This window comes from Gallinula chloropus, assembly GCF_964237585.1.
Source record: "Gallinula chloropus genome assembly, chromosome: 2".
In the NCBI taxonomy this organism is placed as follows: domain Eukaryota; kingdom Metazoa; phylum Chordata; class Aves; order Gruiformes; family Rallidae; genus Gallinula; species Gallinula chloropus.
The window spans coordinates 8,192,276-8,207,992 of NC_140086.1; the positions used below are offsets into that span (position 1 = coordinate 8,192,276).

Genomic DNA, 15,717 nt, shown 5'->3' on the forward strand with positions numbered 1-15,717 from the left:
GGGGTAATGGTTTTGAAGTGGAAAATGGCAGATTTAGGTTGGATATTAGGAAAAAGTTCTTCAGTATGAGGGTAGTGGATCACTGAAACAGGTTGTCCAAAAAGATAGTGGAGGGCCCATCCCTGGAGATATTCAAGGATTGATGGGACTGAGCAACCTGATCTAGTAAAGATGCCCCTGCCTACTGCAGGGAGGTTGGACTAGATGACCTTTAAAGGTCCCTTCCTTCCCAATATATTCAATGATTCTATAATTCTAGCACAGCACTCCGGATTACTTGAACACACCTCTAATCCTTTAGGCCTTTAGTGCCTCTGCCAAAGGACAAGAGGCAAAACACTACTTTTGATGCAATTGTTTTGCTTTTCTGTCATCCATTAGAGTCTTTGGCTGCAGTAATGTAGCCTGGCAGAACAAAACAAAAGCAGCTTACACTTTTCCTTCGGGAAAGCACATCTTAAATTCCTGTGGAAACATTATGTATGAGCTTCAACATAAATTGAGTGTTAAAAACTCTTAGCATCCAAGTTGATTTTTAACTACCAGAGGGGATAGCATTAATTACCTATCCCTTCCACATGCTCATTAGCAGGTAAATCCAAATAATCTTCTCTATGAAGATACATATTACACAGAATTAAGATTATTGCCACATCCAATTGTTTCCAAATATTGCTCAAAAAAAATCCTCAAAATCAATTAAATCACTTGGTGGAATTTTAGACAAGGTCACACTTCCATAGAAGTGTGATTAACCTTGAAAGTCCAGATTAAGGTACACAGGGAGCTGGCTGATGTCATTGGGAAACCTCTCTATTTTTCATCAGTTTTGGGAATCTGAAGAGGTCCTCATTGACTGGAAGTTCAAGAAGGTCAAGAAAGACGACCCTGGTTATTACAAACCTGTCAGTCTCACCTCTGACTGGTGAAATTCTGGAAAAAATCATACTGAGTTATTGAAAAACACCAAAAGGACAACAGTCATTGGTCACAGCCAATACAGGTTCAGAAGAGGAAGGTCCTGTCTACCCAATCTGATTTCCTTTTACAACAAGGTCACCCAGCTGGTTGACCAAGGGAAACCAGTTAGTGGGGTTTTATTTCAGTAAGGCTTTCAATACTGTGAATCACAGTAGCTTGCTGGACAAAATATCCAGCATACAACTAGACAAAGCCATAATGCACTGGGTGGGCTGAAGGGTCAGGCCCAGAGATAGTAAATGGGGTAACATCTGACTGGTGGCCAGCCACTAGTGGGGTTCCCCAGAATTCCATCTTAGGTCCAGCTTTTTTTGTATTTTCATAAATGACCTGGGCACAGGACTAGGTGTCTTAAGTTTGCAGATGACATCAAATCAGAAGAAGCTGTTGACTCCACTGAGCATGGAGAAGCCTTGCAGAGACCCCCAGACAGACTAGAGAGCTGGGCAGTCACCAACAGCATGAAGTCTAACAATGATAAGTGCCAGATTCTGCACCTGGGAAGGGGCAGCACTGGCTACACCTACAGACTGGGGGATCAGATGCTGAAGGCCAGCCATGCTGAGAGGGATTTGAGGCTCTTGGTCCACACCAAGTTCAGCCAGGCAGCCAGGAGGGCCAACCATATCCTGGTGTGCATCAAGCACAGCATTGCCAGCTGGTCCAGTGAGATGACTGTCCCACTCAACACTGCACTACTGTAGCTTCACCTCAAGTACTGTGTGCAGTTTTGGACAAAACTATTGGAAAGAGTGTCCAGAGGAGGACAATGAGGATGGTGAAGGGTCTGGAGGGAAGTCTTACGAGGGGAGGCTGAAGTCCCTTGGTTTATACAGCCCAAAGAAGAGGAGGCTGAGGGAAAACCTCACAGCAATCTGTGGCTTCCTAACCAGGGGGAGCGAAAGGGCAGGTGCCCATCTCCTCTTTGGTGGCCAGCAATAGAACCTCAGGGAACAGTATGAAGCTGCAATAGGGCAGATTTTGGTTGGATATTAGGAAGAGGCTCTTTACTGAGAGGATGGTCGGGAACTGGCACAGGCTCCCCAAGGAAGTTGTCACAGCACCCAGCTTGACTGAGTTCAAGAAGCATCTGGACGATGCCCTCAGTCCCATGCTCTGACTTGGCTGGTCCTGTGTGGAGCCAGGAGTTGGACTTGATCCTTATGGGTCCCTTCCAACTCAGGATATTCTATGATATGAATTCATTCCATCTGCAATTCAAAAGGGAAGGAAGTAACATCTGACAGACCAGTTTCTCCAGGAAAGAAGTGAGATCCAAACCTGCTGTAAATCTGTTCTCTGTAGGACCATGTACTTCCCATACAGCACTTCCATTAAAGCAAGCAATCTTCTAACTTTCATGGCATCTGTGGGTGAACATTTTCTTGAACTGCTATTTCTAGCATTCACCTAGCAGAATTATTCAGTGTTCCTTACTTAAGAAAAAGTGAAACATACCTTTGCAAGTTATACCTGCATAAATATCTGAACTACCGACTCGCACCAGTAAACTTTTGCTGAAACATAACTTGTAAAGAAAGTTAAAATATGCTAGTTTTAGTACCATTTATGGTACAGCTTCACTTGTGATAGGAAACAGCTCTGAATCATAATTATCTAATGGAAGTATCTTCATGTTTAGCTTTAGTAAAACTAAATAGCTCCTTCAAAGCCACATATTTCAGGTTAATAAATTTCATTAAAAAGCTCCTTTCTTCAGTAAAAGATTTTCTAAAGGTCAAGGTCAAGTTTCCTTCCAAAAGACATTGTCATTACAGCTGTAAAACAATGACTACATGATGTTTTGTGCAACCACTCAAATCAAGATACTGCAAATTCCTTTGTCTTACAAATTTATTTTAAGACAGTTTAAAACCAAGTGGTTTTCACAAAGCATAAATTGTGATGCCTCAGTCTTACTGCAGTTTCAGAAACTACACTCTCATGTAGTTATGTGATTAACTTTAGAACTACTGTTAGTTTTAATCCCACCAATTTCAAAATCCCAGTTTTCACCAGAGCAACATTTTCCCAGTAATAAGTTACAAGTTCTCTCATGGGAATAATGCCTCTAATTTAAATAGATTTCAGTACATTTCTATTAATTTTACACAGAATAATCAACTCCTGTGATGTGTGACATGCACAAGGCAGCCAGCATCTTGAAGTGCAGTGAAAGAATACACAGCCAGGGAACTACACCTACATTCAAGCTGAGACACCAAAACTGCACTGGTCTTACTGGTATCAGTAGTGCCAGGAAAATGCAGAAGCTGCTACTAACCAGACTCCTGCCCTGCCTGTTCCACACTTGCCTTCATAATCAACATACATTCAAGTTTCTGCTCTTCCATCACTTCTGTCTGCCAAGCAACACTATGTGCCAACACCAAGGTACCTTACTTCTTGTTTCAGTGAAGTTTGAATTACTCCCATGTAGGGAAGGAAGTTTTGGTGGTCCACTTTGCAGCAGCATAGAACCCAGTTCCCTTCTACACATGGCAGAGAAAAAAGCATTTTAAAAAATGCAGTTGCCCAATAAATTCAGTGTCTGGGTGCTCAAAGGATGGACAGGTGAGGCAACAATATATAATGTGATAAATCATTCTAGCCCTCCTTGCTATGAGAGAAACGAAGCATGAAGTGCACTGGGAAGGACAAAAGACCAAAGCAGTCACAATTGTTACTTATAAGTATTCCTAAAGAATGTTTCACATGTATATTGTTTCAAATAACTCCTCTTTTTTGATTATTTTAGAGCAAGTACAGGCATGACTTACCTAGGTACAAACAGATTTCAGCATTTTAGGTGGTTATTGTGCTACTTCTCAAACCTGAGAAATAAAAGGTATTTAACTAAAAGACCTGACTGTCCACTTACAATTCAGGAAAGAACATTTAATAAGGGAGAAGTCAAAGTTATCACAAGTATGTCTACCAAATTTGACATGAGGGTTTAAAGACTTTCAGAGCAAGAAAATACCAGAAATGCTACAATGAATCCTCACTGAATATAGATGGAACTACATTCCTAGGATTACTCTTTTGTAGTATCCCTTTCTGAAGCAACATGGACACCCAACAGGTTACTATTCCAATTTATTATAGCTGTTATCTTAAAAATATGAACATACCAAACAAAGAGCTGAGAATGAGGAAAAGCTGTAAATCCATACAGCTTTCCTTTTACCCTTGCAAAATAACTAGCTATTGGGAGCACCTCTTGACAAGCAAGGGATTAACTATATAGCTGGCCAGCAGCATCTATTCTCTTTAATTTAAGGGGCCATCTGCTCTTATTTCCTCATTTGTTGGCCAAGTTCACTATTCCATATTTCAATTGGTTACATGTAAAAATCTCTCCCATGTCAGGATAGTTGACTTGAAAATGAAATATTGTAAAGTGAAGAGAGAAAAGGGATTATTACCAAAAGCTGATAGGTTAATTGATACAGCTCAAATAGCTAATTAGCCATCAATAAATTAAGGAAAAAATGAAGGGAATACAAAGCTTAACATTAGCTTTATTGTAACAGCTCAAAATCCCTTATGACAAGTATGCATATCCATGTTTTAAGGTGCTAAAATTGAATAAACAGGTCTGTGTTTACCTCTTGTATTCTCTGCAGTCTTTTCAAGTTACTCTGCAGAAAAGCTTTCTATCTCAGCTTTGATAACAGCCCCAAAACCTTGTAAATGAGGTGCCCAAAAAATCTGAATTCTGACATGTTTACATGATTATTAATTAAGTCTGTGCAAGTGATGCTGAGTACTTCCTTCTGAAAAATGTACTCACTGGAAGCCACAGGTTCACGCTCCAGACAGGTATTACTCCAACACAGTATTATTCAATTCAGCAAAGGATTCTGGAAGGACTTTCAGAATGAAGCCTATAGTTTTAATTTCTACTTCATCCAAGTAGAAAAAAGTACTTCTGATTCAGTTTCTATCCATTTCACTGTTTTCCACTGGAAGACCAAGCAGGATGCTATCCATCAGAGTGCCTGGAATAGATAACCTCTCAGTATAATCATCATGCAACCCATCATAACAGGTAGCCCTCTGGCCTACACAACCAGTCATGGAAAGCTTTGGTCATTGCTTTGAGCACAGACAACAGAAAGGGATTAGAGCTTTGAAAGCCTACAAGCTACTCAGAGGCAGAAAATACATGATGTTAGAATAGTGCTCTGCACAGCACTGAGTCTAAAGAAACTATGATCTACTAGTTAAAGCAAGTCGCATCCATTTTCCTCTATCAGGGCACTAATTCAAGAGGGATAATTTGTCTAGAGTTCTTTAGAGAGCTGATCTCACAGCCAGCTACTTGCCACATGTGATAATGCTACACACATCAGCATTTTTAATTAACCTTATATTGAGCTATGTGACCTATTAGTCAGTGTTCCAAGCAAAGCCGATTATTTCAGGAGATTTGTGAATTCTGTAAATGCATCTATGAACAAATGATTTATAAAGAACATTACAGTAGTTTCCCTGCACTCTGCATTTAATCAGACGATAACAATGTGATCTTTTAAGAGATTGTAAAGTTAAAATACTTTGCCAGATGTTTAAAAAACATCAACACTAGCAGCAGTCTCAAGTTGAAGTATACACCAAGGGAAGAGCACCAGCCAAAGCTATTTCAGCACCCATCCGTATCTCAGCTGTATTTGGAAGCCCTGTGTCCAAAGATAAGGTAGTTCTATTTACAGCCACAGCATTAAGTCCATATTAGAGCCAAAGTTCGTGACCAAGATATGAGCAGGAGAGAAAAGGGCTGCACGAGCAGAAATACGCAGCCAATGGGAATTTCAAAGAGACACCAGCTACCATTTAGCACCTTTATACCTTGAGCATCCAGCTTTCCGTGTTCACACAGGGAAGCTGCGCGAAGAGCCCCATTGACAGTGATTCCCCACGGGCTGCAGCCGCGGTTAATGGAATATTGGCTCCCGGGAGCGACCTGCGCTTTCAGGTGCAGACAGAACGCAGGTGGCTGTAAGAGTTCTCTCGACTAGCGAGCACCCAGGAGCCCCAACACTCCTGCAAAAGCAGCTCCTGGGGTCCCTTCGGGGGAGGGGGGGGCTGACACCCTCACTTCCCACAGCCCGGCTTCCCCGGGGAGCCCCGGCCGGGCCAGATCGGCTGCGCGCCGGCTCCCCCTGCTGCCGCTGCGCCAGCGCTGCACCCGCGGGACGGCGCCGTCCCGCTGCACACACACAGACCGCGCGGGTCTCCGAATAAAACTCCCCAAAACGGCCCAGAAAAAGCTCCACGAAAAATGAGAAGCTGCACGGCGATTCCTCTAACGCTCAGCGACTTGCTGCTAATACAACAGTTTCGTGACACGCAAACAGCGTCCAAAAACCTTCGCGGGTAAGTCACGTCTTCAGAGTTGCAGCATCCTTGTAGTTAAGATGCTCTATAGGTCTCCTACAGGGAAACCCACTGCGTGAGACCTCTGCTCTTTCTGAAGTGAGCTCGGGTTAATACTTCATAATTGCCTGAGATGGCCAAATTCACAGAAAAAGTAATGCTGGAGGAAATCTTAAAGTCATCATTAATTCCCTCACAAGCATTTTATATTGCTACATTTTACATCATTCCCAAGATTTTTCACACAGTATTAACAAGCTTCTGTGAAGACTTCAAATGGCTGTAGACAAAGTGTCCGAACAGATACAGTACACTTTAGGAACATAAATCTTCTGTTGTATGCCTTTATACAGCAGGCCCATAAAAACCTGGTCATTTTTCCAGACCATGGACACATGGCGCAATAGAAAGGTCAAGGGTATATGGTGAGCTAAAAGAATGCCCAAGACCTATTGCGTTGCACAAGACAAACTGAAGCACAGAAGACCTTCCCAGTCTTAAGATCTAGAACTAAGGTGCCACATTTCACCTTGCAGACTGGTCAGACTAGGACATCATTAAGGGTACGTCCAGAAAAGCAGCAAGAGGTAACTAACACTGAAGATACCACAACCTATCCACTGTAAAACAGTAAGTAAAGCAGCTTAGCTTCTCACACACATCAGGGTTTAAACAGAGAAACTGAGTCAAATCATTAGTTACAAACCATGTTCACTTTGACAAGCTCCACCTACCACAAAAAACTTTGGTGAATCCCTACAGGGCAGGCAGAACTCAGCTGTGTTTTCCTTGAAATCAGGACAAAGTACAGGCTGGAAGTGGTCATGAAACAGTTAACTCGAAGTGGCAAACCACTCTAGGTTTCTGGACTTTTGGTACTCCACAAATGGACCAAGAAGATCACACTCAGAACTGTGTGAAAGCAAGTTGAGACAAATCTTTTCTCCTTCTAACTCAGGGAGGGGTAGAGGGTATAGTTAAGCATAACAAAAAGCCATCAAAGATCTAAATAGACATGATGGACCTTAGTACTTTTCACTTCGGCACAAGTGAGATCTATCATTTAATATCCCTTTGTAGTTGGGCAGAAAAGGGTATTTTTTACTTTACTGGTTTACCCCACAGAGCTTTATCACTCAAATCTGCATGCAGGGGAGCACATTTTCTGCTTTGTAGCAGGACAGAGACAATAAAAAAAGAGATCATATCCTCTGCATTTGAGAGTTAAGGAGCTCAGGTAGCAGAATGTGGGCTGCTGACCATAGAGGCATCAGCACTGAAGCTTCACTGCCATCTAGGTGCCCATCTCTGGTTAATTAGGACACAGATCAAAACTAACCAGTAACAAAGCCTTTTGTCCATTATCAGTAACAGAAAGAGACATACATGAAAGGAAGAATTACAGCATTAACAGCAGTCCTTCAATTTCTACATCTTTAACAAACATCATTACTAGCACAAAGCAACAGGAAGAGCCAACTGAAAGCACCTAAAGCTCTGTTTTCAAATACATCCTCTTTCCAGAGTTCTGTTACTGGATAATCAGAGGCAGTAAGAGACTACAGATGCATTGACTCTACAAGCATTCTGTAAATGCAGCAGTATTGTGTCAGAGCAGCTGTTTTGACTTCTTCCTAGATTCTTTGCCTTGTCTTCAAAAAGGTATCTTCCCCTACCAACTATTTCTTTTGCACAACACAAATGGATTAATAAAGTTGAAGAAAACCAGTAAATCCTCAAAGGATTTGCAACTTCAGATTTCCACTGTCACTGAATTATACCAGGATCAGCACAGCAGCAGTTGTAACAAATTTTCTTTTGGATTAAGTGCAAGAACAATAGGTTTACTGAAATGATTTCTAATCTTTTAGGTTTCCAATTATTTTGTCAAGAAATTCCTCCTAGAAAATAAAGACCTATAAAAGAACACCTATGTAGGCCAAAAAAGTAAAAGATTTACCAAGTACAAGAATTAAACTGACATTTGTTTACTGCCTTGCAACTTTGTTCCTGTTGAGCTGCTAGCTGAAGCCAAGAAGCCTGATAAACACATCAAAATAAGAAATGGAAGGCAGCCAGCAAGACAGCAGCTGGAAGTAGAGAATAGGAATGAAATCCATTTAACTTTCTCAGTTTCTTATTAATTTTACCTTGACAATAAGGTAAAAGGATAAAAAAATGACAATGACAAACAAAAGAACAGTTAGTGATAAATATGACAAAGTTGAAATCAAAGGAATATTTTAAGACAGGATAACCACAAAGAATAACACATCCACTGCTCAGCTGAATCACTCAATAATACAGTTCTCAGCTTCAAGATGTTTCTTCATTCCACCTTTGTAGTTGCTGGTTTAATTTGCTCCTTGTCATAAATAGCCAGACTACATCTACTGTATATTGCAAGTCATTGATAGTTCAATAAGCCTAAAAATTTGTCCAGATACTCGTCTCAAACAATGTCAAGAGAGCCCAAAATCTACCAGTTACATTTAAGAGTTAATCACCCACTGCTAAAGCACTGTGCAAGTGAAAAAAAGCACTTTGGCCAGACATTTCATCACCTCTTAGCACCTTTATTTACCTCTGGGAAGGTAGTTAAGCACTCAGACCACAGGTTAACGATCACTTCCACAAACCCATCCGGCTAGCAAGAGGCCTACAGACCTTCTCAAGCTTGCAAAGCATCATGTTTTTCCTTATGATCTTGAAAATTAGGATAGACTTTCCCTAGAATGTCAAGAAAACGAGATTCCCTAGCCCATATAACCTTATAGTTTAGCTTAAGGCCATAAATATATTAATTGTCTAGCTAGTGATACATCCGGAGCTCACATGTAGCTCTCAATATACAGCTTCCCTAAAAGGACTCTCCTCTACCATGCAGCACCCATTACAGTGAGACCTGCCTTCCCAGGTCTTAGGGGTCAATAACCCCACTTTACCAAGACACTCCACTTTTCCAGTATAAACACCCTGTCCTGAATCATTTTCAATTCGAAAACCAGTATTAATAATGTAAACATTAAGCTTGGAAGATTCCTGCAGAGCTCAGCTAAGAGCAGTCAGTTAATTCACCATAAAATATTAGGTGTGTCAGCTACCAGTTAATCCATTTAAACATGCTTTTTACTGAAATTGCTAAATACTAATTAAAGAGTCATGCAGTACCACACCGAATACCTTATCAAGGCTGGCTACTCAACTTTCACACCAAATTCTTCACAATCAAAGCACATCCTAAATTCTTTTGTTTCCTAATTATACATGAAGCACCAGGAGGGGAAAACTCAAGAGGGCAAAAAGGTCACGTAAATAAATTAAGCAAATGCAAGTTAAATCAAACAAGCCATGGGCCAGAAGAGCAGCCATCCAATGCTGTGACCTTCTTTCTGATTTCTCCAGTAAATAAGTACTCAGAAGGTTACAGTTTTAATTTGCATGGCTGGTGTCGAAAGGGATTGGAAGTGACAAACCATGTCAGTTTAAATTTGAAACCTTTAAATTCGATCTCTCTCATTGACTGCCAAAGTAAGTGTGCAAGTGAATTAGAAGTCAGCTTTAGACTAAATGCGATCATGGGTGAGCGGCTGCAGGCTAGAGTCATGCTTCAGAGCAGATGAGCCTAGGGTGAAGTATGTATGATTATCTTCAGCTGCATTTCACAGCAGTCCTGTTAACATGACTGGAATACCTGATAAATCACTTCCACAGCCGTTTAAGAGACCAACACCGGAATCTAATTGTTAAGTCCCATGACTTGCCCAAAACAGGTTCAGTGCAGTGAAAGTGAAGAGCCAGCCAGGACAAAAATGAGAAGTTCCAAAGTGATACCAAATGAAGAAAGCTGATACATGAGGAACCTGGTCTGAAACAGCCCTTCTTCACTCCCAAGCTTTTGCTTTTCTTGCTGTTTGAATTAACTAGTAATAGAACCAAAGTCAACCTTCCCTGCTTTTATGGTGCTACCATCCCACCACAACCATTCCAATTACCATTATTCAAGATTCTCATCACCCTGAGCCTGTCAAATACCCAATTCCACCTGCACATTTTCATAGCCTGTTTTGAAGTCTGATTACTAGAAGACAACAAAAGATTCTTCTTTCTAGCTAGCCTCAAAGAAAAACTTAGTGACCTGCTGTCCAAAAAAGTCTTTATCTGTAGGGGATATAATAAAATTTACTAATTTATTCAAATTAACAGGATGCCCCAAGTAACCTTGAAACTCCATCCTCTTTAGAGCTGCATTTGCTTTACAGAACACCTATGACCTTCATAAAGCACTTCATCAGCCCCTCAGAGCAGGACACTTGAAAGCAGCATTGCTCATATGACTGAGACTACAATGAAAAAGAAAAGAGTTTGAAGTTACACAGCAACAGAGTACATGTAATGTAGCATGGTTAGGGAGTGGGAACAAGCAGCACCATGCACATCTGTCATGAAATACCTGTCCTCAGGTAAGTGGATGGTTCAGTAGCAAGCCAACTATATCACAACATATGTACTTGATTGTTCAGTGAAATGAATTGCAGAAAAATCTATTTGTGAAAGTTAAAGGCCTTCTAGGCACTTAGAAGGACTGCAGAGCAAGACAGATTTACTAAAAATAAATCCATTACTCATAAGTTCCTACTTAAAACATTAACGAAGCTATCCCTTACCTGCTAAAAATCAGTCCGTTAATGTTCTCCACAATGCAGAAAGTCAGTACACTTTTTACACACTCCATTTGCCCTGATATTTAGGGAGGTATGAGTGATTATTGAACTCCTACTCAAAATTCAACACAAGAACAAGCAAGCCTCTACTGACAACTACTAGTCACATGTCTCAGTAAAGCCATTCAACATACAGCTAGCACATACAGCCATCTACTGATAGGAGGGCTTGGTATTCCTGTACATCACCTTGTTGACAATTTAAAGTAAGCCTCACCAACTTCAGATACTGCCTCAAATCTCAGAAAGAGCTTGTAAGGGAGAATTCCACAAGTACAATTTACAGAAGTGAAAGGTGTCTTTTGGCAACAGCACCCGGACTCACTGCCTTCTGACTTCAGGATTTCAGCTGCCCTACTGTGACTACAGGGTCATCTTCACCCACACATTTAACATTACACAAATCAAACAAGTGCCAGGCATCCATTTTAATGCCTCCCCTGTTACTAAACATGCCTGGTATCAACATGTTTTATTTAGCTTCTTCCATCTGCAATTTCACATATTTTATCCAGCATTCACAAAATACTTGTCATGAATCAATACGATGCACAGATAGGAGAGATAAAGTAACTCTCCTCTTACAGATTTTTCAATATTTTTAAAGCAGCACTCAGGAAGTTATGAGAATCGACATTACACTTACACATCTACCAACGTTTACATGCAACCCTAAGTGAAAACAAAGCCAGCCTTCAAAATAAAGATATGAAAAAAAGAGATTAAAACCTAAAGGCACTCAGCACCTGGCAAAGATAAACACAAAGATCTAGCATCACTCACACATACAAAAATATTTTTCAGATTCCACGTGAAGATGAGCACCTGAGGGTTGCAAATGGGAAAAACACAAATAGACATGTACTAAGCTCTCACTTCTTCACAGCAGCTCATCTCTCAAGTTTCTTCAATTACAGGACTAATAAGGTAATAATTAGACATAATGTTCTAGTTCCCATTGTTTGGTACCAGCTGCAAATTAATCCTATTAGCATGGTCACCTTACTACACATGAGGAATAAGACTATTTCCAATCTATACCTTTTAAAGGTTTACGGGTAAAAACGTCCACTTTCTGGAAGGCTTAGTGTTCAAGTATGCAGGTAAATCTAAATAGAAAAGAGCAGTCTAGCCTCCTGCAAAAGATTCCCACCCTTCTAAAATGTAAGCAGCACCTGAAGGTTTCAGTGACTGTTTAAAGCAAATTTAAGCAATATGTCTTACAATTATGTCCCAAAGAGACAAGTCAAATACTTCAGCAGAGTTTTAGACAAGAAAATAATCAGTGCTTCTACATACTGTGCAGGATCAGGGAAGGAGACTGATCTTCGATTTGAATGCTTTCAAAATGCTTGAAACAAGGTGCTGTTAGGGCAGGAAGACATGCTGTCATCTCTTAGTTCTGATACACAGATTCATATCACCACCCAGTAAAGTATACTTGAAGCATTCTAGTTATCTTCACATTGTTTTTCAACTGAAAGGCTACCCTGGAACTACAAAGGGATGTCAAGCGCCACTTTTTCCCTGTATCATTTAAAATTATGTAATTTGTGTGTACCCAAAATATAATTTATAATTACAAGCATAATATGCAAATCTGTCCACTTCCATTTGAGATCTATAATTAACAGATTTTGGAAGTCTAGACACAGGACTTTTCCCTAGAAACCAATTTTCAACATGGTCCAAAATTTATTGGTGATCTGGCTCTTTTGTCTATGCTGTGCAAACACTTCAATTCCTTCAGCATCTTAGGAGTTATAAATTCAACCACACAAGTCTTACAAATCTATCTTGAGTTCCTGAAGTTGGCTGATCTACAGTATTTCAGTTTAAGTAAATACAGATAGTAAATGTAATAGTATTAAGACATCACAATGCTATTACATGATTAAGATGGTTATTTTAAGCACTTAAAACCTTTGCTAAGACGTTCTCACACACACACACCTGGGAGAAGCGAAACTGCAAAGCATGTTTCATTCTCAGTTGAAAAGCTACACATACCCAGTTTAAAACAGACAAGCCATTTAGTTTGCCTGCTCACTGAACTACCATAGTAAGAACTCAGTTGTACAAGCCAGAATTATTACACATACATTTCCACTGATATTCATTTAGCCACACAGAGTAGCTACAATTGAGAAAGGAGTCAGTAATAGTGTCATGACAGAACAGGTTCATAAAACATCTCTTGGCATTTCCCACTTGCATTATACAGTCATTCCACCTTACTTGGTTTTACAGTCACTTTGCCTTAGTTGTATTTTTGGTTACTGTACAACTGTGCAAAATAATTTTATAGAGATATTACACAAACTTGCATTTTAACAGTTAACCAGTTAATTGTCACACCTCAATTTTTTTACCCACGTCTAACATGAAATACTTCAGTTTCAATACAAGACTAAAAATCTAGAGACATACTAGAATAAAGACACTGGATCCACATTCATCTACATTTGTTTTTTCACTGACAGGATCTATTTTGGGAGCTGAAAGTATGCATGCAAATACCAAGTATTAGATGATAAAACCAGGCAGAAGATTGTCCTCTAATGTCTCGTTTCAATGTGAATTGCAAAAAACTATAGTAACCCCAAGAAGTCAATTTTTCTAAGAGACATCCTATTTACATAAGCACTGTTTGCAAAATAGTAAATCACTTCTGTAACTGCCTAAAATAATTTACATATTAAAAAAATATTCTTTCATCACTAGCTGGAGAGGAACTTCATTAATTTGCATCCATCAAGGTTTATTTATTGATAGCAAACAAGGCAAATATTTACTAGTGAGAGAAGGAGAATTATGCTATCAGTGACACTTCCACAAAGTTCGGAAAAACATGCAAAACACCAGTCATCTGAAGACATGCAGCTAACAAATCACATGGCACAAGCATTCCACAGCTGAGACTGTGACAGCTGCTACCAGCTCCAGAGTATTTCAGACAGTAGTTGATTCCCCTTCTGATTTAGAGATGGACATTTGCAGTCCATTACACATCAAAAAAAAGCTACAACAAAGCATTAAAAGAAGCCACATTGATTTAGACCTGTTCCTGTTACAGGAAATAAAAGTACACCAGCACAGCTTCGTAATCAGTTCAGTGGAAGCCAGAATCATTTTGGCTGTCGTTAAGTTACACTAAAAAAAAATATCAGTTTGTAACTTATTTGACTTGACCACCCCGAGCACCCAGCGTTTGTCTCTCCTGAGCTGGACTTGAGACTCACCTGCCAGTTATACAATACTTCCAATTTCACACCGAATCATATTACAGATCACAAAGAAATACTTTTCAGTAGCATCACTGAAGCTTTGAAGTGCTAGCTCTGCGTTTACTGGGCATGTCATTTATTACTCGGAGTTATATAATTGCAAGAGAAAAACATGCTTTGGGGTTGGTTTTTTTTTTAATGATGCCCCAAAATCTGTTGTTGGTTAATATTTCAGAGACACAAGTTCCCAGCAGAGTACCTGACTGTTGACTCATTTTTGAGGAGCTCACACACAAACAATAAGCTATCTGCTGTTCAGAAACACTTCGCAGGGTAAACCAGGAAGGATCTTTTGTGTCTTTAATCGACTCGAAGCCCAAGCAAAGCACGCAAGACCCGAGCTGTTCTCCACAACAAATCAACTCGGAATTACAGCTTCAAAGAGCGAGCCAGCGTGCCTCGGCAGTTATAAAAACACCTACGACAAAGATTTCTTCCTAAGCCAGCCCAGCGTTTGCTATTGTCTGGGGGAGATGCTCAGCCTGCCAGGGCAGCAGTCCCAACGCCTCACTGACCGCCGCGGGCAGCGCGGGGGGCGGCATGCAGAGCCCTGCCCAGGCAGCGGTTGCCGGTGCTCGGCAGACCCCCCCCCCCCGCCCGGCTTTCCCCCGCAGCCTATAGCACGGGAAAGGGGGCAGGGGCCGGTAAACACCAGCAGCCTGAACACCAAGAAAACCCACGAAGCGTTGCGAAGCGCAGAGCGAGCCCCTCACTGAGCGTCCTCGGAGGCCGACGCCAACTCCAGCAGACGCCGGCGCTCGACCCCACGGCGGGACAAAGCGGCCCCGCTCCGCCCCCGACGGCCCTCACCTTGGTTGACCAGCCGCAGGGCGTGAGTGAAGGACGGGTCCAGCGAGTCCTTCTCCGCCATCAGTTCGGGCAGGTACTTCTCATCCATGGCGCCGGCCTGGAGCGGCAACACAGCCGGGGCTCCGGGTGTCCCCACGGGGAAGGGGGCGGCGGCTGCGCGGGTCCGAGTCCCAGGCGGCGGTAAATCCTCGGAGGCAGCGCTTCCCCCTGGCCGCCTCCCGCCCGGGGGTGCGGGGACGCATCCAGAGGGAAGCGCCGCAAGCCCCCGGCCGGGTGCGGGAGGGAAGGGACGCGGGCCGGTGGGACGCCCCCCAGCACCGGGCAAGGGACGAGGAGAAATCCCTCTGCGGAGGCGCACGGGGCTGGGGGAGGGAAATGAAGAGGAGACGGGCCCCAGGAGCCGCAGAACTAGGTGGGACGGGGCCCGCCGACCACCCGCACACACGCGCGTAAGAAGCGAGAGACCGTGAGGCGGCCGCGCCGCGCCACCTACTACCCCACTCTCCACCGGCTCTGCGCCGACTGAGCGGGCG

At 41.9% G+C, this 15,717-nt stretch overlaps 1 protein-coding gene across 2 annotated transcripts in view; it reads right to left on the reverse strand.

Annotated features, from left to right (window-relative positions):
• KHDRBS3 (KH RNA binding domain containing, signal transduction associated 3) overlaps nt 1–15,314 on the reverse strand; it is a 93,719-nt gene extending 78,405 nt beyond the window's left edge. For both annotated transcript variants that reach the window (XR_014617138.1, XM_084260421.1), the window contains exon 1: nt 15,185–15,314. Coding sequence is in view for 1 of the 2 variants with exons in the window: in XM_084260421.1 (XP_084116547.1) it covers nt 15,185–15,272 (88 nt within the window). In the remaining variant the exon portion in view is untranslated. The remainder of the gene's footprint in view (nt 1–15,184) is intronic.
• Between the last annotated feature and the right edge of the window lie 403 nt (nt 15,315–15,717).